Here is a 26,460-nt window from a genome sequence, read left to right on the forward strand (position 1 = left end):
TGATAGATAGATAGATAGATAGATAGATAGATAGATAGATAGATAGATAGATATGGTATAATTGTAATAGATAGATAGATGATAGATAGATAGATAGATAGATAGATAGATAGATAGATAGATAGATACAGACAGATGATAAAGATAGATATTGAGATACATACATACATACATACATAGATACATAGACAGACGATATAGAGATAGATAGATAGATAGATAGATAGATAGATAGATAGATAGATAGATAGATAGATAGATCCTAACAAGAGAAAGGGGGGAGGGAGGGAGGGAGGGAGGGAGGAAGGGAGGGAGGGAGGGAGGGAGAGAGAATTAAAAAACAGAAATCCTTTGAATGTGTTGACGTCAAACTGTGGAATGTCTCTGGAGATTCTCATCCATCCAGGTCATGGTTGTCCCAAAGGTGTTTGTCCAAGACGCAACGGGACTTTCTGGTTTTTCTTTGAAGACATTTCACTTCTCATCCAAGAAGCTGCTTCAGCTCTTGGAATGAAGCTTCTTGGATGAGAAGCGAAACGTCTTCAAAGAAAAACCAGAAAGTCCCGTTGCCTCTTGAAAAAGTGGGCACCTTTGGGACAACTCTGACCTGGATGACTGAGAATCTCCACAGACATTCAGCAAGAAGATGGACGGACTTGCTTACTGCTAGAAGATCTGAAGCAGGACTCTCCAAACTTGGCCACTTTTAAGTCTTGTGGACTTCCACTCCCAGAATTCCTCATGCTGGCTGAGGAATTCTGGGAGCTGAAGTCCACAAATCTTAAAGTGGCCACAGTCAAAGACCTCTGGCCTGAAGGATAGAAACAGACCTTCCTGGAACACCAACTAGATGGCACACAAACCACAATCACATCCCAACACTGGGGCTGAATCATCCAATCTCTTTCATCGTGTCCATCCATCAAATTCTGTTGGGAGAAGAACTGGTTAATCCTGGAAAGTCTAAAATTGACTTCACACCAGTGGTGGGTTTCAAAAAATTTTACTACCGGTTCTGTGGGCGTGGCTTGGTGGGCGTGGCAGGGGAAGGATACTGTAAACTCTCCATTCCCACCCCACTCCAGGGGAAGGATACTGTAAAATCTCCATTCCGTCCCTAAACCAGGGGAAGGTTACTGCAAAATCCCCATTTTCTCCCGATCAGCTGGGACTCGGGAGGCAGAGAATAAATGGGGGCCATTCAGAATTTTTACTACTGGTTCTCCAAACTACTCAATTTTTTTGCTACCGGTTCTTCAGAACTGGTCAGAACCTGCTGAAACCCACCTCTGCTTCACACCGCCTTTGTAGTGGGTAGGTGGTCCCTGAGGAAATGTGTCAGGATTTCATAGTGTGATAATCCACCCCAGAGATGTTGCAGATGCCAAGAGCTTTGACGGTTCCCGAGTACGATACAAAATCTTTCAAATCTTTATTGAGTATACATTCTGGTCTTTATTACACAAATACTGCAGTTACAGAAGCTATTACTGCTAAAGGACCTAAGCAATAGTATTTTACAAACGTCATCCAGGTATAAAAATGCAGCTGAAAAACATAATATTGGTGGAATATAAAATAAGAAGATTTTTTAAAAAAACTGCCCACGGTTGTGTGGTAAATAAGTCGTCTTAGCGTTCAATTATATACATAAATTGCTTCCTAAAGGAACAGTGTCCAGCCAGTGTTTCAAAAATTCAATCCTCCATGCTTCTGCTAAAAAATGTATTTACATCAAATCTGTACATAGATCTTTTCCATGGATCCTGAAAAGCAAAGAGTAAGACGTTAACATCTAAACCATGGAAACAGGTAACTATTTTATTGCAAAGAGATAGAATTTCCTCCCTCTCTCCTCCCTTCCCACCGAATCCATCAGGAGTGTATTCACCTATGAAGAATTCAAGAGCGTGTTCTGAATATCTTCAAAGACCTGCAGATAAAGATCGTCTCGGGACTTCAGTCCGTCCAAATAAACTGAAAATAAGAATGGGCGATTACCACATTTGCACGTCATTACGCTGAGAGTGAATTTTCAGCAGGCAAGTAGAGATTTAGCCCAGTATTTAGTCAAGAGATAACACCACGCTTCCAGTGACATTTCTAGGAAAAGCTTCCATGAGATGCCCTCAAGAATAAATTGTCTATGGAGATTCTCAGTCATTCAGGTCATGGTTGTCCCAAAGATTATTCTTTGAAGATGTTTCGCTTCTCATCCAAGAAGCTTCTTCAGCTCTGACTGGATGGTGGGAAATGGAAGGATTTATATTCCTTGCAGACAGCTGGTTATTTGCATCCTTTTAGGAGGTCGTTGAGGCCACTTGGAGGTTTAACTGTGTCCTCACAGTCACCTGAGTGGTGCAAATGGGTGTGGAACCTTCTTGGAACTGCTGAAAAGAGTGTGTTGTAGACTAGAGATAGATGATGTTGTATCCCTTTACCTCTGTTGAGAGAGGGCCGTTCAGTTTTGACATAGATGGCCTCTTTGACCCGTCTTTCAAATCAGTGGTCCTCTCTGTCCAAAACGTGGACTTTGCCATCTTCAAAAGAGCGGCCTTTGTCTTTTAAATGCAGACGGACTGCTGAATCTAGTCCAGATGGGTTTGTTCTCCTAGGTTGTGCCATGCGTCTGTGAAGTGGCTGTTTTGTTTCCCCAATGTACAGATCTGCACAGGGCTCACTGCATTGTACTGCATATACCATGTTGTTCAGTTTGTGTCTGGGTGTTTTGTCCTTGGGGTGGACAAGTTTCTGCCTTAGTGTATTCTTGGGTTTGAAGTGTGCATGTATGTTGTGTTGGCTGAAGATCCTTGCAGATATCTGCAAGGAGTATAAATCCTTCCATTCCCAACCATCCAGCCAGAGCTGAAGAAGCTTCTTGGATGGAGAAGTGATGGATTGAGAAGGGCAGCTATAGAAACGGAATAAATAGATAGATAGATAGATAGATAGATAGATAGATAGATAGATAGATAGATAGATAGATAGATAGATAGATGGCAAGAGTGTTTTCCTGGATGTGAGGGGACTGCTCCTGTCTCAGTGGAGAAGCCAGAAGCTTTTCTTAGACAGACTTGTTCACTAAGATATTTTTCAGCCCCTGGTGCTCCGCTCAGTCACATTTAGTTGACCCAACCCTTCTTCATTACAGTCAAGTTTCTTACCAACGTTGACTTCACTGGCCTCCATTTCCTTCCGGTGTTTAAGATACATGGGCCAAACGTGACCATCAAATAGACCGGGAGGGTCAGGAACGGTGTATTTACGTGTACTGAAGAGGGGAAAAAAGAGGGGAGGGGAGGGTTGGAAGGAAGGAAGGAAGGAAGGAAGGAAGGAAGGGGAGGGGAAAAGGAAGGAAGGGGAGGGGAGGAAGGAAAGAAGTAGGAGGATGTGGAGGAGAGGTGAGGGGAGGAGGAAGGGATGGGGGGAGAAGAGGGGAGGAGGAGTGGGAGAGAGAGGGAGAGGACAGGAGAGATGGGGAGAAGGAGAGGGAGAGGGAGAGGGAGAGAAGGTAGGTAGGTAGGTAGGTGGGAAGGAAGGAAGGAAGGAAGGAAGGAAGGAAGGAAGGAAGGAAGGAAGGAAGGAAGGAAGGAAGGAAGGAAGGAAGGAAGGAAGGAAGGAAGGAAGGAAGGAAAGAAGGAAGGAGAGGAGAGGAAAAGGAGGCAAGGAGGGGAAAGGAGGGGAGGGGAGAGGAGAGGAGAAATTGAGCTGTTCAGCTGTACACTGGAGAATAATCAACAAATCACCCCAATCAAAACAATCCATCAAATTCAAATTTTTAAAGAGCTGCAACCAACAAGGCAAGTCACCCTCCTCCTCCTCCTCCTCCTCCTGGAATTGCACATGTAAACATGGAGCCAAGATCTGCCAAGGTGAAGGTGGGGAGAAGAATGGCTCAAAGTCCACTGGCTTGTCAGTTTAGACCAGTGGTCCCCAACCCCCCGGTCCGCGGACCGGTGCCAGGCCGTGGAGTACCTGGCACCGGGCCGCGCAGCGGCCGGGGGACATGAACGCTGCAGCGCAAAGGCTCCTGGGCCGTGTGCAAAAGCTCCAGGGAAGAGAGCCCCACGCAGGTACACACGTGTGGCCCAAAGCCCCCACCCCTGCGCGCGCTCAGCGGGCCACGGTAAAATTATCAAAGGCTGATTGGTCCGCAGCGATAAAAAGGTTGGGGACCACTGGTTTAGACCACTCGAGTCTTCTACTCTGCAGGGGAGAGATCTTCTGGGCCCCGTGATCTTCGTTCTGGCCACAGGAAAGCTACTCTTCTAGTTAGGTTGAGCCCATGAATCTCGTCCCTACGGTTGGAGGGGAGCTTCTGGCAAGGAGAGATTTACTGACTGACCAGACTCTCTACATCAGTGTTTCTCAACCTTGGAAGCTTGAAGATGGGTGGACTTCAACTCCCAGAATCCCCCAGCCAGCGCTGCTGGCTGGGGGATTCTGGGAGTTGAAGTCCACCCATCTTCAAGCTTCCAAGGTTGAGAAACACTGCTCTACATCAAACACCTTCTGTTCTTCCTGGCTTCCCCAGTGTGGCACTTGTGGTGGGCACCAGCCTTGGTCAGCCCCATCGTGCCATGAACTGCCACTCTGCCAGGTGGGCACTCGGACAGATGCTGCAAAATGGCTGCAGGTCACAAATTAAATGAAGTCCCTGGCTCTACCCAATCTACATCGTCGCCATCATCAATTCATTGATCTGTTTCCCCAAGAGGTGTTTGGAAAGGTGCATCTCCGCATAAAACCCTCCTCGTTCTACGACGTCCGTGACCGCCGAGGAACAGTTGGTGGGAGGGGGACATTTTAGCCCTCCACGCTTCGGATCGCGAAATGGTCCTTACCTCCTCCTCTGTTTGCACTCATCATAAGGGACGGCCAAGTAGTAGCACTTATCAAACAGGTCCACCAGAGACCTACGGGAAAGAAGACACGAGCGGAATCTTTCACATTCGGCAGAGAATCACGGAATCTTAGAGTTAGAATGGACCTTAGAGGTCCTCTAGTCCATCCTGTTGCCCAAGGTAGGAACCTTCACAGGATCTCGGAGACATGGTTGCCCAATCCTGAGGAATCTATAAGTCCCTCATTTTTCCAGCGGTGCTGTTCGGCAACCAGTGGGTACCTTTTCCTTTGGGGTACTTCCATGTAGAGATAGTCCTCGGCTTAGCGTCCATTCAGAATTATGAACTATCCGAAAAACGGGAATCACGAACCAGATCGAAAGATCCAGTGATCACCCATCACCCACCACACTGGAGGCATTCGGCAATGCAAAATCACGTGACTCCGTTTTATGATGGATTCGCCCAAATTTACATTTATTTCTAGTTTTGGCAAACCCACAATCGTAGCGAACAATGGCTTCGCGGTTACGACTTGCAGTGTTCACCACAGTCGCAAACATTGGGATGAAATGGGGTCGGTTATGCATCCCCACTCGTTTTACGACCATTACGGCTTACGCCCAGCTCCATTACAGTTGTAACTCAAGGACTACAGTAGCTAGCCATTTTCCCCTTTCCGTCAAGTCTCAAAATAAGTCTCCCATCCCAACCTTTTTAAAGGCCTCCAGCTGGCTTTTGAGGGGGGTCGCGGAGGCCACACTGTCTAGGAGTCAGTTTTTATACCCTTCTACAAACCAGCCCAGAGGGAAAAACTCGCCTGGATTTTGTCCTGGGGGGATTAAAACAAAAGATTGTTATTGTTGTGAGCCGCCCTGAGTCCTTCGGGAGAAGGGCGGCATATAAATCCAATAAATCAATAAATAAAAGATGAAAAATCCTAAAGTCCCTGTTCTTAAATTGAGTGCAGTGATTCCTTTCATCTAAAAGGTTAAATTGTGGTAACCGGACCAAAATTCGTTAATCTGAGCCTGGATAGCTCTGCAGACTAAAGCACTGTAATTTAACACCAGCTGTCTGCAATTAAAGTAAGTTTGAATCTCACCAGGCTCAAGGTTGACTCAGCCTTCCATCCTTTCTCAGGTAGGTAAATCCATCCTTTCTCAGGTAGGTAAATTGAGGACCCAGTTTGTGGGGGCAAAGTCAGCTGACTTTGTATAAATATACAAAAGGATGAAGGCTATTGCTTAACGCACTGTAAGCCGCCCTGAGTCTCCGGAGAAGGGCGGCATATAAATCAAATTTTAAAAAAAAAAGAGGAGGAGGAGAAGAAAGAAGAGGGAGAGGGGGAAGAAGGGGGAGGGAAAGAGGGAGAGGGGAAGAAGGAGGAGGGGGAGAGGAGGAGAAGAAAGAAGAGGGAGAGAGGGAAGAAGGAGGAGGGGGAGGAGGAGGGGGAAGAGGAGGAGGAGAGTCCCTGATTCTCTGATTATCTAATTTTTTATTTTGACTGATGAAGTTGCTTGGATGAGTCTCAGATTAACGAAGAAGAAGAGGGGGAGGAGGAGAAGAAAGAAGAAGAGGGAGAGGGGGAAGAAGGAGGAAGGGAGAGGAGAGAAGAAAGAAGAAGAAGGAGAAGGGGAAGAAGGAGAAGAACCTTTTAAATGCAGTAAGGGAGTCGCACAGCTCGATTTAAGAACACAGATGTTAGGATGCTGGGCTCGTGCCGTGATTCATCGGTTTTGCAGAAAAATCAAATAACCCATAAGCCGCAAGATAAAAGAGTATCTTGCATTGCATTAGAGCTGGACATTAATTGGATCGGTGACTTAGCAGAGATCATAGTCGCTAAAATTAATTGCTGAGCTGGATTATTGCTAAATCCAGTTTCTCATCTATATTTGCAGCGTTAAGGTAACGTGGGAAGAAAATACCGGCAGAAAGACGCTGGAAATAAAATGGAGGCTGGCCGCAGGAAAGAAGGCCTCTGTTTATTTGGGATGGCTTAGGAATGGGTGGATTTTTTGAGATGCTCCTGGGGGTTGTGCAATGTAGTCAGCCTTGTGTCTTTTACTATTTCAATGGTGGTGGGTTAATCCTATTATGTCCTAAAGATCCTGTCCTGTCCGTCTGTCCTGGTGTTTTGTTTATGAATAGATTGGCCCAGTCTTCCCAAATGGATACAAAATATCCATCTCTAAAGACTTCAGGCATCTGCTGGAGGCTGTGAAGAAAGACTGGGGTTGCTTTCTGCCTTTAAGAACATGTTTTCTCTATTTCTCCTTTGGGGAACAATGCAACAGTGATTCCCGAAATTGGAATCACAAGAAGAAATTGTTGGTAAGGAAGTGAGTCTTTGATTATTAGGTGACTTCAAAAGATGGGTATATTCCTTTGTGATACTGTGTACAGGTGGTCCTCAACTTACAACGGTTCACTTAGTGACCATTCGAAGTTACAACGGTACTGGAAAAAGTGACGTATGATCACTTTTCACACTTATGACCGTTGCTGCATCTCCATGGTCACATGATTTACATTTGGATGCTTGACAACTGATTCATATTTATGACAGTCGCAGTGTCCCAGGATCACATGACCAATTTTTGTGACCTTCTAACAAGCCAAGTCAATCGGGAGGCCAGATTCACTTAACAACCGTGTGACTAATTTCACAACTGCTGTGGTTCACTTAACAACTGTGGCAAGCAAAATGGGTCAAAGCTCAAATTTCTCACTTAGCAACATAAATTCTGGGCTCAATTGTGGTCCTAAGTCAAGGACTGCCTGTATAGTTTCATCTTTCTTTCTTTCTTTCTTTCTTTCTTTCTTTCTTTCTTTCTTTCTTTCTTTCTTTCTTTCTTTTTCTTTCTTTCTTTCTCTTTCTTTCTTTTTCTTTCTTTCTTTCTCATTCATTCATTCATTCATTTTTTAATCTTTCATTCTTTCATTCTCTCATTCATTCAATCATTCTTTCATTCATTCAATCACTCATTCATTCATTAACTTGTGAATCACTTCGTAATGAAAACTTTCAGAAAAGCTCCATTTATTTCTTTGACTCACTGGCTAAATCCATTGAGGACCAAGGACGCGCCCATAATATCATTTGCTGAATATATTTTAAAAGTCTAGCCTAAATATTTAAATAAGGTTTTTGTTGATTCCTGCTAAAATCTCCACAGTTTAACACTGGAAAGATAAAATTATGGAATCAGAGCTCTGGTACCAAAACGTCTGCTCTACAGGCAGTCTTTGACTTGCGGCCGTAATTGAGCCATGAATTACGGTCATAACTCATGGCAGTCATTAAGCAGGACTCCATGGAACCTTGGCTGACTTGATTTAGCTTTTTTTGCAGTGGTTGTTAAGCAAACATTAGACTTAGAGACTTAGAATAATGTTATTGTCACTTTGAATGTACAATCAGCATACATTAAAATGAAATTTCATTGCATACGTGGTAGTCATTATACCCAATGACCATTTTAACGGTCCAGTCGCTAACGAATCAGTTGTAAATTAAGGACTACTTGTAATTGCATAGCAGAGAGATTGACCGACACTCTTCCCCTGTGCTCTGATTAAGCTACGATGAAACCCTTCTCAAATATACGGTCTGATTTTGTATCTTATGCTAACCGAGGAACCATAATTGTTTTATATCAGATGAATATATTCATGTGTAGGAAGAATAATTAGGAATGTAACGTTTTAATTAATTGTTCATTAGGATGAGAAAGGGGGAGGAAGGGGGAGAAGGGAGGGAGGGGGAGGAGGGGAGGAGGAGGAAGGGGAGTGGAGGAGGAGGAAAAGGGGAAGGAGGAGGGAGGAGGAGGGATGGAGGAGGAGGGGAGGAGAAGGGAGGGAGGAGGAGAAGGAGGAGGAAGAAGGAGAAGAGGAGGAGGAGGAGAAAGAAAAGGAAGAGGAGGAGGAGGAGAAAGAGATGGGTGGGGTGGAGAAGGAGAAGGAGAAAATCTGGGCTACTCTCCTTTAACCATAACCATTTTGCAAAAACAGGGAAATCCGAGAGTGATACATAACTTATATGAAGACTGTCGCGCAAACTTCAGAAGCAAAAAAATATAACAAAAATTGTTACATTTTTAAAATTTAACAAAAATTGCCCAAAAACTATTTTTTTAAAAAAAAACACTCAAGGGCACCCGTGTTTGAAACGAGCCAGAGCAAAACGGAGGGTATCTCTCTACCTGTAGTTGTACAGCAGAAATCCTTCCACCACCAATATGTGGATGTCGTCCGAGTCGGGCACCTTCGATTGGCGTGAGAGGCTCACTCCGTGCGATCGGGCAAACTTGACGGGGTTCTCCATCCAGGCCTTCACGGTATTCACCATCGCCTCCATATCCAGGGAAGCTAAAACTAGTTAGAAGAAACAGCTTCATATCAGCACATCATGGAAACGCCCGTTATCAAAAAAAGAAAAGAAAGAAACTCGGTGTGAAAGTATATAATTTAAAGAAGTGAATTTATGGTAAAGTTATTTAAGTTTTACTATTAAGGTTCGGGGCTTTTTTTTTTTTTTTAATAATGATAGAATAGTGATAAAAAAAAAATAAATATTTAGGAAAATATACATTACTGCATCCTATAGCGGACACCGTTCTTACCATCCCATTGCTTAAAGCCGTCTTCCCCGACTTGTATTTGATCTTGTGGCTGAAACATATTGATCAATAAAACAATGCTAGAAACGCAGGCCGATCCGTTAATTAAGATCCGATCACAGCCTGGACACACCCACATACATACACACTCACACACAAAGGCAAGGGCTGTCTTAGCAAAATTGTGGTGGTGCACACCAATATGCCCACCCATCCACCCCACGTCCCAAAAGGGGCTTAGAATGACTCCGTTGAGCATCATGGTCTTACAACTAAACTTTGCATAGTTCATTTGAGTAAGATATTGTTGTGGCCTGTGGGCCACCAGCCCCTCCAGCAGCTGAATCAGAGGAGGAAGAGGAGGTAGCGTGGGAGTCTGGATCAGCTTCAGGGCAACCTGGGAGCTCTGAGGGGGAAGTGGGAATGGAGCTGGCAGAGAGAGAGACAGAGGGAGAGACAGAGCCTGGGCCATCCGTCAGCCCTCCGATGGAGAGTCAACAGCCCCCAGGTCTGGAGGTAGCTGATGAGGAAGAGGAGGAACAGCTGGGTCCAGTGCCTGACCTGCGGATGCGCAGAAGGCAGAGGAGAGGAGAGGAGAGCAGTGGAAATCTGTGGGCCGGTCCTTGGGATGGAAGAGCCATCCCACCCTAGCTCTGGGGATAAAAGGCAAGGGGAGGAAACGAATAGATGTGGCAGACATCTATTCATCTTCCTGTCAGCCCTCCGATGGAGAGTCAACAGCCCCCAGGTCTGGAGGTGGCTGATGAGGAAGAGGAGGAACAGCTGAGTCCAGTGCCTGACCTGCGGATGCGCAGAAGGAGGAGGAGAGGAGAGGAGAGGAGAGGAGAGGAGAGGAGAGGAGAGGAGAGGAGAGGAGAGGAGAGGAGAGCAGTGGAAATCTGTGGGCCGGTCCTTGGGATGGAAGAGCCATCCCACCCTAGCTCTGGGGATAAAAGGCAAGGGGAGGAAACGAATAGATGTGGTAGACATCTATTCATCTTCCTGTCAGCCCTCAGATGGAGAGTCAACAGTCCCCAGGTCTGGAGGTAGCTGATGAGGAAGAGGAGGAACAGCTGGGTCCAGTGCCTGACCTGCGGATGCGCAGAAGGCAGAGGAGAGGAGAGGAGAGGAGAGGAGAGGAGAGGAGAGGAGAGGAGAGCAGTGGAAATCTGTGGGCCGGTCCTTGGGATGGAAGAGCCATCCCACCCTAGCTCTGGGGATAAAAGGCAAGGGGAGGAAACGAATAGATGTGGCAGACATCTATTCATCTTCCTGTCAGCCCTCAGATGGAGAGTCAACAGTCCCCAGGTCTGGAGGTGGCTGATGAGGAAGAGGAGGAACAGCTGGGTCCAGTGCCTGACCTGCGGATGCGCAGAAGGCAGAGGAGAGGAGAGGAGAGGAGAGGAGAGGAGAGGAGAGGAGAGGAGAGGAGAGGAGAGGAGAGGAGAGGAGAGGAGAGCAGTGGAAATCTGTGGGCCGGTCCTTGGGATGGAAGAGCCATCCCACCCTAGCTCTGGGGATAAAAGGCAAGGGGAGGAAACGAATAGATGTGGCAGACATCTATTCATCTTCCTGTCAGCCCTCCGATGGAGAGTCAACAGCCCCCAGGTCTGGAGGTGGCTGATGAGGAAGAGGAGGAACAGCTGAGTCCAGTGCCTGACCTGCAGATGCGCAGAAGGAGGAGGAGAGGAGAGGAGAGGAGAGGAGAGGAGAGGAGAGGAGAGGAGAGGAGAGGAGAGGAGAGGAGAGGAGAGGAGAGGAGAGGAGAGCAGTGGAAATCTGTGGGCCGGTCCTTGGGATGGAAGAGCCATCCCACCCTAGCTCTGGGGATAAAAGGCAAGGGGAGGAAACGAATAGATGTGGCAGACATCTATTCCTCTTCCTGTCAGCCCTCCAATGGAGAGTCAACAGCCCCCAGAGGTCTGGAGGTGGCGGATGAGGAAGAGGAGGAACAGCTGGGTCCAGTGCCTGACATGCGGATGCGCAGAAGGCAGAGGAGAGGAGAGCAGTGAAAATCTATGGGCTGGTCCTCGGGACGGAAGAGCCACCACTGCTAGTGAAGCCCCACCTTAGCTCTGGGGAGAAAAGGCAGGGGGAAGAGATGAATAGGTGTGGCAGACAACTATTCATCTCCCTGCCGGACAGACTTGTTAGCCTCCAGTGAGAGAGAACCTTTTTGCCGGCGCTCCTAATAAAGGAATCTTTGAGTTCACTTCAGAAGGTTGGTCGTGTTTCTGGCCCCAGGACAATCTTTTTTTTTTTTTTTTAATTTGATTTGTATGCCTCCCTTCTCCGGAGACTCAGGGCGGCTTACAATGCGTTACGCAATCTGAAAGGATCGGATGGAATTTCGCTATTTGCATTGGCAACTGGGAACCAGAATGAACAAATCATGTGTAGTAAGAGGTGTTGCTTAAACAGAGTAGTGTTGTTTTATTTGTGGGGTCTCTGAGCTCGGTGGTTTTCTGGCAGACGTTTCGTGACCCAACTAAGGAACACCATCAGTAACAGAAGGACGTGGGATTTGCAAAGGAGAGGAGGAGGAGGAGGAGGAGGAGGAGGATCCTGATGCTCTCTGAACTTGGTGGTTTTCTTGCAGACTTTTCATGACCAGACTAGGTAACATTGTCAGTGCTAGAAGGGAGCGGAGTTTGCTCTCTGTTTATATACTTTTTACAAGTTGCCCTCAGGAGGTCCAGACCATCCCCACCCTATTGGCCTTCCGAAAAGCGGTGAAGACCTGGCTTTTCCGGCAGGCCTGGGGCCGTTGATCTCGTTCTTGTGATCTGGCGAGATCCGGCCATGTATGGCGTGAATGAGTTTTTAATGTTTTTAATTTTAAATGTTTTTTATAATGCTTTTTTAAAATGTATTGTGAGCCGCCCTGAGTCTTCGGAGAGGGGCGGCATATAAATTGAATTAATTAAAAAAAAATAAATTAAAGGACTATTTCTATGTATCGTAACTATTGTAGAAACAGTAGTTGAAATAATAGCTGGAAGTTTCTGATTTCCTTTTCCCTCTTCTCTTGATCTTTAAACAGTCTGGTAATGAAATGCAGACATTTCATTACCAAAGCACTGATTTTGTTCCCTAGTTGGGTCATGAAACGTCTGCAAGAAAACCACTCAGCTCAGAGAACACCAAGGAGCCCTCATTTTCAACCCCACGCTACAAATATTCTCCTTTATCAGCCTTAATTGCTCAGTTAATTAGTCTTAATTAATCTAGTACTGTATGGAGTGTATAGCATCTGTTATGTGTTCCACTTCAGTGGCGGGAAAATGCTGGAATTTGGGGGGCAATCCCTCGGGAATGCTGCACGAGCCAACGAAGGCTACCACTCAGGGGTGGGTTCTAAAATTTTTTACTACCGGTTCTGTGGGCGTGGCTTATTTTGTGGGCGTGGCTTGGTGGGGGGGGGTAATGTGACTGGGTGGGCAACCTTAAGAGGTTGCAGAAAAAAATGCTTTTAGAAGCCACTGCCGATCAGGCAACTCAGCTGGGATCGCCAGAGGCTTTTAAAGGCATTTTTTTTCCTACAACCTCTTTGGCTGAAGAGGTTGCAGAAAAAAATGCTTTGAAAAGCCTGACAATCCCAGCTGAGCCACGCGATCATCAGAGGCTTTTTTTTTAACTTTTAAAAGCATTTTTTCAGCCGAAGAGGTTGTAGAAAAAATGCTTTTAAAAGTAAAAAAAAAAAAAAAGCCTCTGATATATAGCATTTTTATTTTTTTTTATTAAGTTTACCAGGATATAAAATGCAAATAATATAATATGGTGTTTGGACTGAGGAAACACAGAGAAGTTAAAGAGACACTATTTGCAAAGGGTGCTTTGTCCGAGATTAAGCATCTGAGAATGTGCAATTTTTGAAATCCTTGGGCCTTATATTCATCACCGCCGAAGTGGTTATGAATTTCGGATGTAATTTAAATGTGTATTGTGGGAAGGTATGGGTGCCAATAGCTTCTCTCTCAGAATCCGATCATTATAGGCAGTCCTTGACTTACGATTGATCGCTTAGCGACTGATTGATGTTACAAAGGACCTACTTGGAGCAAGGGGGGAAGGTTTACCGATGACCCAAATTCAAAATTTTGGCTGTCAGTCACTTCCTACCCCCACAATCAGATGACCGCACTTCATATGCTCGGCAACGGGGCCCCATTTCAAACCATTTGCAGTGTCCCGCAATCAGTATATTTTACGACGGTTTTGCTTTCCTCCTCCCCCCAAAAAATGGCATCTATTTTTAGGTTTTTAACAAAATCAGCTGTGGGGTTCGCTTTAACAATTACCGCCAAAAAAAGGGTCATAAAAGCCATCCATTTTACAATGATCACGAGTTACGACTTTATCTTTTTCTTAGTTTTATCATGTAAAATGCAAAAGGAAATCATAGGAAAAATAGGAGAGGGAAAAGGAAAGGGGAAAGTGTAGGGGGAAAAAAAGGGGGGGAGGGGAAAGATAGAAAATGTGTTGACCCTTCAACCCCCTCCAAGGCTGGGTGGGGAATTCTGGGAGTTGAAGTCCACAGGTCTTAAATTTACCAAGATTGGGAAACAGGGGTCTAAATCCCTGCTGTATTTGGCCAAGCTAAACTTCAACCCTGGAAGTTTTTAAGGAGAGACTGGGCAGCCATTTGTCTGAAATGGGATAGGGTTTCCTGCCTGAGTAAGGGGGTTGGACTAGAAGACCTCCGAGGTCCCTTCCGACTCTGTTATTCTGTCATGATTTCTATCCACTTGCGTTTCCTTCACTGGGCAATGTCACACGCCATGTCAATCACTACGGAGGCCCCTCGAAGTCCTATTTTTGAAAGCGAGAGAGTTGTGACAGGCACACTGGCAAAAATAGGCACTCTTATCGACACGGGCACATCTTATCCGACACACGAGCTATGTTAAGTGAGCGCCTGATTGATTCATTTGGACGGACGGCTGGTTTGTGGGCCACGTAGAGAAAATATTAGATTAAGGGAGAGAAGGAGTTTCAGGCAAGTTAACAGCACCGGAAAGGGATAATTGGGAAATAAAAGGACTCAGAGGGGAAATATCTGGAATTTGCAACCCTTCGCATTTTCCCTGCTAATTCCCCCCATGCATTACCAATGCACAAAATAAATTTATAGCTATATGAAATAAAGTACGGCTATATATCTTTGCACAGCTTTAAATATTTGCAAATATATATCGAGGGACAGTCGCATGCTGCACTCAGAGAACAATTCCCCAAAAAAGCCAATATGTTCGCTCGGGTTTGATTTTATTTTTTTTAAAGAGGGAAGGCAGATTTTAAAACACTGGAGGTTTTTAAGAAGAGTTTTGGACGGCCCTGGATCTGAAATGTTATAGGGTCTCCTGCTTGAGAAGGGGGGGGGGTTGGTCTAGTTGACCTCCAAGGTCCCTTCCATCTCTGTTATTTATTCTGATATTATGTCCATTCACTGCAGGAAATCCTTACAGGGGGAGGGCTCAAAAGAGGAAGGGGAGTGAGCAGGGGTGGGTTCTAATTTTTTTACTACCGGTTCTGTGGGCGTGGCTTATTTTGTGGGTGTGGCTTGGAGGTCATGTGACTAGGTGGGCGTGGCTAGCTGGTCAGGGTCATTTCTGGAAGGTCCTCGCACTTACGACCAGTCCTCGCACTTACAACCCAACTCATTTGTTTGGTTTTAAACACTGATCAGCTGTATGGCGGCCCTTTGAAGCCCCGCGGAAAGAGTTTAAACAGTTTTTTTTCCCTCTAGCCATCAGCTGGGACTCAGGAGGCAGCAATAGATTGGGGGTGGGGCCAAATAAAAGGTAAGAATAACGTGGGAGGGTGGGGGGGTGGAAGGGGGGGGGTGGGGGAGAACCAGTTCGGTGACGTAATATCGTCACCGCTACCCCGGCTCGGCCGAACCGGACCGAACCGGGAGGAACCCACCACTGGGAGTGAGGTAGTTTTTTGGGGAAGGGGCGGGACACACCCACTGCCAAATATGTAGAAATGCCAGTCGATATATTTTCTTTATATCATATTTATAAATATGATATATAATATTTATAAATATTATATTTATGTTTTCCAGATGAAATTACCTGCATACTTTTTAATGACCTGTGGATCAAAGGGAAATTACTTTTATATCACTGTTGTTCAACTGTCAGATGCGTGGACTTCAACTCCCAGAATTCCTCAGTCAGCCATGCTGGCTGGGGAATTCTGGGAGTTGCAGTCCACATATCTAAAAAGGTTGAAAAACTGATTTATACCACTGATTTATATATAGACTAGGGGTGTTTATGTTTTATTAGTGAAAAGACAAGTCAGATTGGGCCAAGGGTCTCAAAAGGTCGTCTTGCCCCTAATCACATTAGCCGTTGCTCCCCAAATGGGGAGGGGGAACTTTGAAAATGGTCCACCAATCTGGAGTTAATAAGGCAGTTTCTGTGCTTGGTTCCATCCCAATCTCCCTTTTTTTTTTACCGAGACCCCCCGAAGACCCACCTCTGCTAATCACACTTAGCTTCCTAAGGTGGACTCACCCTGGGCATACCTGGCCAAGCTTTCTCCATTCACTCAACCCCTAGTACATCAACCCAAGGCAGAAAGTTCAACCTACCTTGAAGAAGTCATCCTGGTGGACCACGCAACAGTTGGGGAGGGCTTGGATAAGTCTATTGGTCAAAGTGGTCTTGCCCCCATTGGTCACACTAGAGGAAGGAAGGTGAAGCAGAAGAGCGAAGACGAGATTAGGATAAACAACTCAGGAAGAAGCCAAGTGGTGAGACCAGGGTGGCCTTCTCTGAGAAGAAGCTGGAGCTTCTCCTGCCTTCGGGAATCAAAGGCCTCCAAATGTCCCCAGGAATCCACCCCCAGACCTGCTTCCTCTCTCTGCCCTGCCCCACAACTCTCTGGCCTGAAAGGGGTCCCACTTCAGAAAGACAAGGCTTTCAAGCAATGTTTCTCAACCTCAACATTTTAGTGGTCTTAACAGACTTCAACATCTGAATGGATCAGTATCTGAATGGACCAACATCTTAACAGACGTCAACATCTCATTGGACCAACATCTGAATGGACCCACATCGTAACAGACTTCAACATCTTAATAGACAACATTTTAACGGACTTCAACATCTGAATGGACTTCAACATCTGAATGGACTTCAATATCTTAGTGGACTTCAACATTCCAATTGACTTCAACATTTCAATGGACCAATATCTGAATGGACTTCAACATCTGAATGGACCCACATCTTAACAGACGTCAACATCTGATTGGACCAACATCTGAATGGACCCACATCATAACAGATTCAACATCTTAACAGACTTCAACATCTGAATGGACTTCAACTTCCAGAATTCCCCTGGCTAGAATGCTGGCTGGGGAATTCTGGGGATGTAAATCTATATATCTTAAGATATGCTGGGCTTGAGAAAACACTGCTTGCAAGAAACCTTCGCTGTTGTGTTCATTCAATACACTTAACTCAGTTATTAAGTAACCCATGTTCTGCCACCATTCATATAGGACCTATTAGGTCCTATAAATAAGTAAAGTATCTTTCTATCTATCTATCTATCTATCTATCTATCTATCTATCTATCTATCTATCTAATCTATCTATCTATCTATCTATCCTCTGCCCCATCCCAATATTCTCCAGGTACACCAGGCTGTGCCAAGATTTCAGTTTCAGTTTCTGGCCACACCACTTCAATAAACTCAATAAATAAATAGTACTGTTCTTATAAACAAATAATCCCATTAAGTAAATAAATAAATAAATAAATAATACTGGAATAAATTGTAAAAAGAATGTGCCATAAGCATTAAATAAATACATTTAATACTGTGAGAAGTTGTATATCCAAATGTATTTTATTCTTTATACTGTTTTCATCTTCCCCTTGAAATATTAACAACGCTCTGAGAATCGGTGTCTCCAAGTTAATCAAATTAGGAAACTTCCTCAAACCCCAAAATACCGGTAAATTACCCAGACCTAATCCACATATCAAAGGATAAGGTGTGCAAACAGAGTTAGTTAAATTGGGTCTCCCAGAGGGACTGCATGTTCACAAGAATAAACATACCTACTGTTGTGGCTCTGTTGCCTGAACCTGGGCTATCGACAGATGCAGACTCTGAGAGTGAGGGAGAGGAGTTGGCAAGGCCTCCCTCTCCAGGACCCTCCTCTCTGGCAATGCCTCCGGAGGACACCGAAGGCCAAGAGATAGGCCCAGAGCCAAGCCAAGAGATAGGCCCGCAGCCACAGGTGGACAGCGAGGAAGGAGATAAGTGCTGGCTGGATCCTTGGCAGCAGCACAGGGAGAAGCGTGCGCAGCAGAGGGGGAAGGTGTGCCAGAGATTAGCTGAGTCACTGGACCACACGCCACAGGGTATAAATGTGGGTGTGGTGGCCGGTTCAGTTTGTGACGAGCAAAAACCAGAAATAATCCATGATCTCTGCGTTACTGGACTTCTGCCTGCCTTGTCGGACTGCATTTGGACTAATCCTTGTATTGCTGAAACTTTGCCTGCTTTATTGGAATGCTTGCAGTCTAATCTTTGTTTTGTGTGAGTAAAGTCTGAATTGGCAGCTAGCCACTGGGTTGCTGCCAGCTTTATCTTCAAAGACTTTGTCGTGTGGCTTAATTAACTCCGGGCCGTCTGTGGGTGGGTGTGTGGGACGGGGACAGAACACCTACGTATAGATACACACGCCTCTCAAGTGTCATCCTAGAATCAGCAAGTGACAAACTCCCCCTGAAAAACTTTTGCCACTGTACCCCAATTCTCTGCAGACTGACCCTTCTAAAGGCAAACTGTTTTGCTTTTAGGAATAAATATTTCTTCTTTCCTGTCTAGATCTCATTTTTATTTATTCTTGTGCCACCCCGGCTCGCGTTGGAACCCCAAATCATTCTTCTGACAAGACGTAATGTTTATGAAACCTTTTTAGACTTATCCTTTTATTTATGACTAATTTTATTCCAGTATTATTAATTGATGTCTGAAGGGTAGGGTCTCCTGCTTGGGAGGGGGGGTTGGACTAGATGACCTACGAGATCCCTTCCAACTCTGTTAATCTGTTAGAAGTGGTGTTATCAGAAGGCTACTGATTGGGTCCCAAAATATGCCATCCTTTCCTTTAAATGTTCCGGGTTTTTAACAATAAAAGTTGTAAAAGCTCTTTTATGCTCAGTGACACGGGTCATTTTTAAAAATTATTTTTATTTTTAGAAAAATGGGGAATCTTTCTTTCTTTTTCTTTTCTTTTGTAGGAAGTTAGCACTCATTTCTTCCAACACCTACTTACTTACTTTCTTTCTTTCTTTCCTCCCTCCCTCCTTTCTTTCTTTCTTTCCTTCCTCCCTCCCTTCTTTCTTTCTTTCTTTTTCTTTTCTTTTGTAGGAAGTTAGCACTCATTTCTTCCAACACTTACTTACTTACTTTCCTCCCTCCCTCCCTCCTTTCTTTCTTTCTTTCCTTCCTCCCTTCTTTCTTTCTTTTTCTTTTCTTTTGTAGGAAGTTAGCACTCATTTCTTCCAACACTTACTTACTTACTTACTTACTTACTTACTTACTTTCCTCCCTCCCTCCTTTCTTTCTTTCCTTCCTCCCTCCCTTCTTTCTTTCTTTCTTTCTTTTTCTTTTCTTTTGTAGGAAGTTAGCACTCATTTCTTCCAACACTTACTTACTTTCTTTCTTTCTTTCTTTCCTCCCTCCCTCCTTTCTTTTTTTCTTTCCTTCCTCCCTCCTTTCTTTCTTTTTCTTTTCTTTTGTAGGAAGTTAGCACTCATTTCTTCCAACACTTACTTACTTACTTACTTACTTTCCTCCCTCCCTCCTTTCTTTCTTTCTTTCCTTCCTCCCTCCCTCCCTCCCTTCTTTCTTTCTTTTTCTTTTCTTTTGTAGGAAGTTAGCACTCATTTCTTCCAACACTTACTTACTTACTTACTTTCTTTCTTTCTTTCCTCCCTCCCTCCTTTCTTTCTTTCTTTCCTTCCTCCCTCCCTTCTTTCTTTCTTTCTTTTTCTTTTCTTTTGTAGGAAGTTAGCACTCATTTCTTCCAACACTTACTCTCTTCCTTCCTTCCTTCCTTCCTTCCTTCCTTCCTTCCTTCCTTCCTTCCTTCCTTCCTTCCTTCCTTCCTTCCTTCCCTCCCTCCCTCCCTCCCTCCCTCCCTCCTTTCTTTCTTTCTTTCTTTCTTTCTGTCTTTCTTTCAACTCAGGTTTCAACTTGCATTTCTCTTCTGAGCAAGCAATAGAGAAGAAACTTTCTAAATGTATTCGGGCGGCCTCCCCCCTCCCCCCCCCAGTCTGGGGCCTACCCAATGGGTTTGGATGGTCTCGGCTGGGGAAGATGGGAGGAGTAGTCCTATTGCTGGGGAGGGAGGAAGAGAGGGGAGGAAAAAGGAGAAGCGCCTATTCAAAAAAAAAAAAAAAGCGCGGGCCTTTCCCAAGCGCGTCGATGATTGGCCGGCCGGCGGTCGGGCGCGCGGTCGGATTGGCGGCGGGAGATGAATGAAAGCCATGACGCAATCAGGAAGGAAGAAATGAATGAATGAATGAAGGGACTTTCCCGCCCTGCCGGTTAAACGTTCTATTTGTTTCTCCCGCCTTCCCGGCTTTTTTTTTTTGAATGGGCTTGGCGGGCGCGGGAAAGGAAGGCGGGAAGAGCAGAGCGGGGAGAGATTGGGGGGGGGAGGGGGGCAGAGAGAAAAAAAGCCCCCCTTCCTCTTCTATCTGGATGGGGGGGGGTCTTCTTTATTTCTCTGAGCCCCCTTAATGGCTTCGGGGTATGGGGCGGTGGGAGAATGGCAAGGGATCGTACCGGGTTTCATAACAGTAACAGAGTTGGAAGGGACCTGGGAGGTCAACTAGTCCAACCCCCTGCTCACGCAGGAGACTCTACTAGGGATTCGAACTGCCGACCCTTCTGATCGACAAGCTCAGTGTCTTAGCACTGAGCCACCTAGCTGGGGCTGGGGGCGGCGGAGGGTGGGGGGGGGGAGGAACAGGAGAAAATGTGGGGCGGGGGTGGGTGGACCAGCCCTCCTATGCTGTTGCATCCGTTTGGGGGAGGGGGGGGAGGGGGCGTATCATCAATTTCTATTCTTAATTTATTCAATTTTTATGCCTCCCATCTCCCTTCCAAAATTCAGAGCTATTCTTGCATAATATATATATATATATATATGTATATATATATGTATGTATATATATATATATATATATATATATATATATATATATATATATATATATGTATGTTTGTATATATATATATGTATGTATGTATGTATATATATATATATGTATATATATAATTTCTTAATTACTTCTGCCGTAGATTTTTTTTGTTTAAAAAAAGGCCCAGATTGTAATATTTTTCATCATTTTATATACATACATACATATATACATATATATATTTAATGATGACAAATATTACAATCTGGGCCTTTTTTTAAACAAAAAACAAAATCTACAGCAGAAGTAAGTAAGAAATAAATAAAATAAAGAAGTAATAAAGAAGTAATAAAGAGATAAATAAAATAAAGAAGTAATGAAGTAATAAAGAGATAAATAAAATAAAGAAGTAATAAAGTAATAAAGAAGTAATAAAGAGATAAATAAAATAAAGAAGTAATGAAGTAATAAAGAGATAAATAAAATAAAGAAGCAATAAAGAAAAATAAAATAAAGAAGTAATAAAGAAAGAAATAAAATAAAGAAGTAGTAAACAACTAAAAATCCCGCTCCCTCCCCAGCTGGCTGGGCATGGCTCTCCTAAATCTGCAAATCTTTTCTTTGGGGGGGGGGGCGACTGTTAAGGTCCACTGGGAGAGGGCATAATAACTACCCTCCATCCGATCGTTTCTGAAGCTTGGAGGGCGATTTGTCTTGGGAAAAGTGACGGCTACGGGGTGGGGGGGGTTGTTATTCATTTCTTTGGCAACCTGATTATTTGGGGGAGGGGGGGCAGGACGGGGGTCTTCTGTCCTTGGTCTCTGGGATTCAGTTCAAATCTGTTAAAATACGCCTGGACTTGAAATTGAAAGCGTAAAATCCACCCACCCACCCCTAAAAAAAAACCCCTCATCTAAGTCCTCCCTGCCTTTAAAATGTCCCTCAACATTCTGCCTTTTAAAAGAAGTTTTGAGAAAAGGGGTTTATTTTATTCGGGGATCCCCTAGACCAGTGACGGCTAACCTTTTTGCCATCGTGTGTTGAGAGCGGGGGGGGTCATGAGCGCATGTGCCCACAACCATAATTCAATGCCCCCCATCCATGCGCGTGCAGCCCTCCTCCCGGCTCCCCCCGCTTTTGGCATGTAATGGCATGGTAGGCCCGTTTTTTTGCTCTTCCCAGGCTCCAGGGCCTTTCTAGGAACCTGGGGAGGGTGAAAACGGCCTCTTCCCCACCTCCAGGCCCTCCACAGGCTGGAAATGGCCCGTTTGCCAACTTCCAGTGGGCCCCGGAAGGCCCAAAAATCAGCTGGCGGAGCTGAGGTCGCGTGCCCACTGATACAGGTGGCACGCGTGCCATAGGTTTACCATCACTGCCCTAGACCAAGAATCTCCAACCTTGGCCGCTTGAAGCCTGGAGGACTTCAACTCCCAGAATTCCCCAATCCCTCTTTCTCCCCCACCCCCCGAAATCCCATCTAACCAGTAGCCCTGACTGCCTTCCTCCGAGAACTTTCTGCGCAAGGTCTCTGGAGATTCTCATCCGTGCTTTTCCTTTTTTCAAGAGGCAACTGGACTTCGGTGTTTGTTTTTTTCTTTGAAGACGTTTCCCCACCATTCTTCAGTCAGAGCTGAAGAAGCCCCTTGGATGAGAAGCGAAACGTCTTCAAAGAAAAAGAAAAAAAAACCAGAAAGTCCAATTTGCCTCTGAGGTGGGGGGGAAGCATCTTTGGGGAACTTTCTGTCCAAGGAGCTTCAATGCCACTGACCCATTTGGAGACAAGGGGGGGGGCTTTCCATCCAATACTCAACAAGACACACACACACACCCCTCGGGCTGGGGTTACATAACACGCAACGCCACATAAAAAAAAAAAACCCAGTTCTAACACCGTTGTGGCAAATGTAGGCACTGGCAGCACTATTAACTTCATGTTGGTTAAACTGCCAAGAAACGACAGATTATTTATTGTATTTTATTTTTTACGGGGAACTTTGGAAGGGATAACATTTTTATCCTGTTTTATTTTGCAAAACCTTCTGCGGATTTCCTCCTTTATAAAAACTTGCCTAGGACCCAAAACCCCTGTTTTCCTGTGCAGATGTAAAAATGGCCTCCCAAAGATCGATCGATCTATCTATCTATCTATCTATCTATCTATCTATCTATCTATCTATCTATTTATTTATTGGTTCGATTTATATGCCGCCCTTCTCCGGAGACTCAGGGCGGCTTACAATGCGTTAAGCAATAGCCTTCATACTTTTGTATATACCTGCTTAGTAAGGCTTTCGCCCCCCCCCCCCCAAAGCAGTGTTCTTTTTTATATACAAAGTCAGCTTATTGCCCCCACAATCCGGGTCCTCATTTTACCTACCTCGGAAGGATGGAAGGCTGAGTCAACCTTGAGCCTGGTGAGATTTGAACTCGCAGTAATTGCAGGCAGCTGGTGTTACTTAACAGCGCTTTAGTCTGCTGCGCCACCAAGGCTCTTGGTGAATGTTTCTTATTTTGAATGTTTCTTATTTCTTGATGAATGTTACATTTATTATCTTAACTTGTTTTAATTTTTGAGAAGATTGTCATATCGGACCCATAAGCTGCCCAGAGTCCCCTGATAAATGTAACAAATCAATAAATCTTTGTCAATGAGATCAGAGGCAAAGCCTTGAAATGGCCTTTGGTCTATTAGGCCCCCCCTCTTACCTCCCCCCAAGCAGGCAAGACCCTCCCCTGGTTTCTCTCCTGCCCATCAGTGACCAAAAAGGTAATAATTGCTTGTCTTGGCATATATATATATTTATATATTATATTATATATAAACAAACAAACAGCCAGGAATTGCTATCTCTCTGTTGCTCGAGCAGGCAGGTTAGACTAGAAGACCTCCAAGATCCTTTCCAAGTCTATCCTGATTAAAATATTCTCCCATCTGATTGAAAGAGAAGCTCTCTTCAAGAGTTTTCAAATCTTTTTTTTCTTTTTAAACGTATTTTATTCCTGAGCAGGGGGTGTGAAAGGTGGGGGTTGAACTAGAGGACCTCTAAGGGTCCCTTCCAACTCTGTAATTCTGTATTTTATTTTTGTAGCTTCTTGGCAGAGTTAGGGATATTTTCCAATCCTGTTTTACAATTCCCATTTTCCACAAATCCCGTTACTTCCAAGCCTTCAATCCTCCACCAAGCCTATCAAAACAGCAACATTGAATTCTAAGCCGCTCGGACTCATTCATTGAAATGGGCGGCTGTAGGAATCGAATGAATGAATGAATGAACGCATAGACCAACCCACGTCTGGAGAGATTTCAGCGCCTGAAATTTTGACTTAAACCCTGTCTGGGCTTCTCTTATCTGTTTTGTCTTCCTTGCCTTCGCCAACAACCTTCCAATCCAATCCTCAGGAAACTGCATTTATTAAGCCCCGCTTGGGATGAACACTTATCTATCGACCCACGAAAATATCATATATATATATATATATATATATATATATATATATATATATATATATATATATATATATATATTGTTTTCATCCAATCCTGTTCACAATTCCCATTTTCCAGAAATCCCGTCACTTTTTATTTTATATATATATATAAAATATAAAAATATAGAAAGTAAAGCAATGAATCGACGCATAAAGTGTTGAGAATGGAAATAAAAAATGAATACATTCCCCAGAAAACAAAAACGGAAGAAAAGCCAACCAAAACTCAGAAGGGCAGACTCCTAATGGACCCCTGGGCCTTTTTTGGCGGTTAGTTTTGGTCAGTTTCACACGGAAAGGAAAGGAAGGGGAGGAGGGAAAGGTAAGGATAGAAAGGGAAGGAAGGAAAGGAGGGAAAGGAAGGGAAGGAGAGAAAGAGAAGGACAGAAAGGAAAGGAGGGAAAGGGAAGGAGGGAAAGGGAAGGAAGGGAAGGGAAGGAGAGAAAGGGAAGGACTGAAAGGAAAGGAGGGAAAGGGAAGGAAGGAAAGGAGGGGGAGGGAAGGAAGGGAAGGAAAGGAGAGAAAGGGAAGGACGGAAAGGAGGGAAAGGAAGGGAAGGAGAGAAAGGGAAGGAAAGGAAGGAAAGGAGAGAAAGGGAAGGACGGAAAGGAAAGGAGGGAAAGGGAAGGAAGGAAAGGAGGGAAAGGGAAGGAAGGAAAGGAGGGAAAGGGAAGGAAGGAAAGGAGGGGGAGGGAAGGAAGGGAAGGAAAGGAGAGAAAGGGAAGGACGGAAAGGAGGGAAAGGAAGGGAAGGAGAGAAAGGGAAGGAAAGGAAGGAAAGGAGAGAAAGGGAAGGACGGAAAGGAAAGGAGGGAAAGGGAAGGAAGGAAAGGAGAGAAAGGGAAGGAAGGAAAGGAAAGGAGGGAAAGGGAAGGAAGGAAAGGAGGGAAAGGGAAGGAAGGGAAGGGAAGGAGAGAAAGGGAAGGACTGAAAGGAAAGGAGGGAAAGGGAAGGAAGGAAAGGAGGGGGAGGGAAGGAAGGGAAGGAAAGGAGAGAAAGGGAAGGACGGAAAGGAGGGAAAGGAAGGGAAGGAGAGAGGGAAGGAAAGGAAGGAAAGGAGAGAAAGGGAAGGACGGAAAGGAAAGGAGGGAAAGGGAAGGAAGGAAAGGAGGGAAAGGGAAGGAAGGAAAGGAGGGAAAGGAAGGGAAGGAGAGAAAGGGAAGGAAGGAAAGGAGGGAAAGGGAAGGAGAGGGAGAAATGACTTACCCTCCTATTCCTATGATGTATTTCATCTTCTCCAAAGGGCTGGATGGACAAGACAGCTTGTTACAATTCAATGAAAGGATGGGAGATTTTTCTCCAAAATTAGCTCTCTCTCTCTTCCTTCCTTCCTTCCTTCCTTCCTTCCTTCCTTCCTTCCTTCCTTCCTTCCTTTCTTTCTTTCTTTCTCTCCCTCTCTCTTTCTCTCTCTTCCTTTCTTCCTCTTTCTTTCTTTCTCTCTCTCTCTCTCTCCTCAACTGAAGAGGAAGGAAGTCCTGCCTGCCCCTTATCAACCCTTGCACCCGCCCTCCCCCCCCCTCCCTCCCCGCCTGCCCCTTTTTCCCGCCTTGGTTACGGGTGGAAAAACCCACCCTGCTGTCCAGCACCAGGGATGGGTGGGTGGGGAATTTGGCCCTGACCGGCCCTGCCGAGACACACGCCTGTCATTCACCCAACAGCTACACCTGTCAGCTCCTTCGGTCACACACACACACACTCGCACACACACACAGAGACAAGTGTGGCTTAGTTATAAATAGCCCCCTGGGCCGCCTGCCCTTTGCCTAAATTAGTCCTGGGGAAGTGTAAGTGTCACGCGGGGTTTTTTTGGACTCCCTCCACGGCTAAGTTCACCCTTCCCCTTTTGCAGAGTGTCCGTCGGAAGGGGCCTGCTTGATCTTATTTATTTATTTATTTAACTTTCATCCTGCTTTTTTTTTTTTAACGTTTACAAATAACTCAGGGTGGCAGATGTATCCAGCACACCTTCCGTCCTCCTGTTTTCCCCACAACAACAACCTTGTGAGGTGGGCCCAAAGTCACCCAAGTTGGACTTATTATTTAGACCAGGGTTTCTCAACCTTGGAAGCTTGAAGATGGGTGGACTTCAACTCCCAGAATCCCCTAGCCCAGTGTTTCTCAACCTTGGTAGCTTGAAGATGGGTGGACTTCAACTCCCAGAATCCCCCAGCCAGCGCTGCTGGCTGGGGGATTCTGGGAGTTGAAGTCCACCCATCTTCAAGCTTCCAAGGTTGAGAAACACTGCTCTAGAGTGTCCCGTCTCCTGCTGGGCCCACTGGGCCCAATGGCACTTAGCGGGCTTTCGTTCTT

General features: G+C 45.1%; 1 protein-coding gene across 1 annotated transcript; it reads right to left on the bottom strand.

The window, feature by feature from the left end:
• Positions 1–1,408: 1,408 nt before the first annotated feature.
• On the bottom strand, positions 1,409–25,595 carry NMRK2 (nicotinamide riboside kinase 2). Its single transcript, XM_070944733.1, has 8 exons — positions 25,357–25,595; positions 16,077–16,167; positions 9,473–9,521; positions 9,053–9,224; positions 4,845–4,916; positions 3,165–3,271; positions 1,892–1,977; positions 1,409–1,766 (listed from the first exon to the last, which is right to left on the bottom strand). The coding sequence occupies exons 1-7, from the start codon at positions 25,380–25,382 to the stop codon at positions 1,892–1,894; spliced, it is 603 nt and encodes a 200-aa protein (XP_070800834.1). The 5' UTR covers positions 25,383–25,595; the 3' UTR covers positions 1,409–1,766.
• Between the last annotated feature and the right edge of the window lie 865 nt (positions 25,596–26,460).

Source organism: Pituophis catenifer, unplaced genomic scaffold (genome assembly GCF_029215685.1).
Source record: "Pituophis catenifer annectens isolate HBS135680 unplaced genomic scaffold, rPitCat1.0.hap2 SCAF_1, whole genome shotgun sequence".
In the NCBI taxonomy this organism is placed as follows: Eukaryota; Metazoa; Chordata; class Lepidosauria; order Squamata; family Colubridae; genus Pituophis; species Pituophis catenifer.

Bases quoted from the DNA above. Each gene is read 5' to 3' on its own strand.
- NMRK2 (XM_070944733.1), bottom strand. From the start codon at position 25,382: ATGAAATACATCATAGGAATAGGAGG. The intron at 9,522-16,076 runs GTAGGTTGAACT...AATATGTTTCAG, and splicing joins ACCAGGATGACTTCTTCAAG to CCACAAGATCAAATACAAGT. The intron at 9,225-9,472 runs GTAAGAACGGTG...TCTTCTAACTAG, and splicing joins CGGCTTTAAGCAATGGGATG to TTTTAGCTTCCCTGGATATG.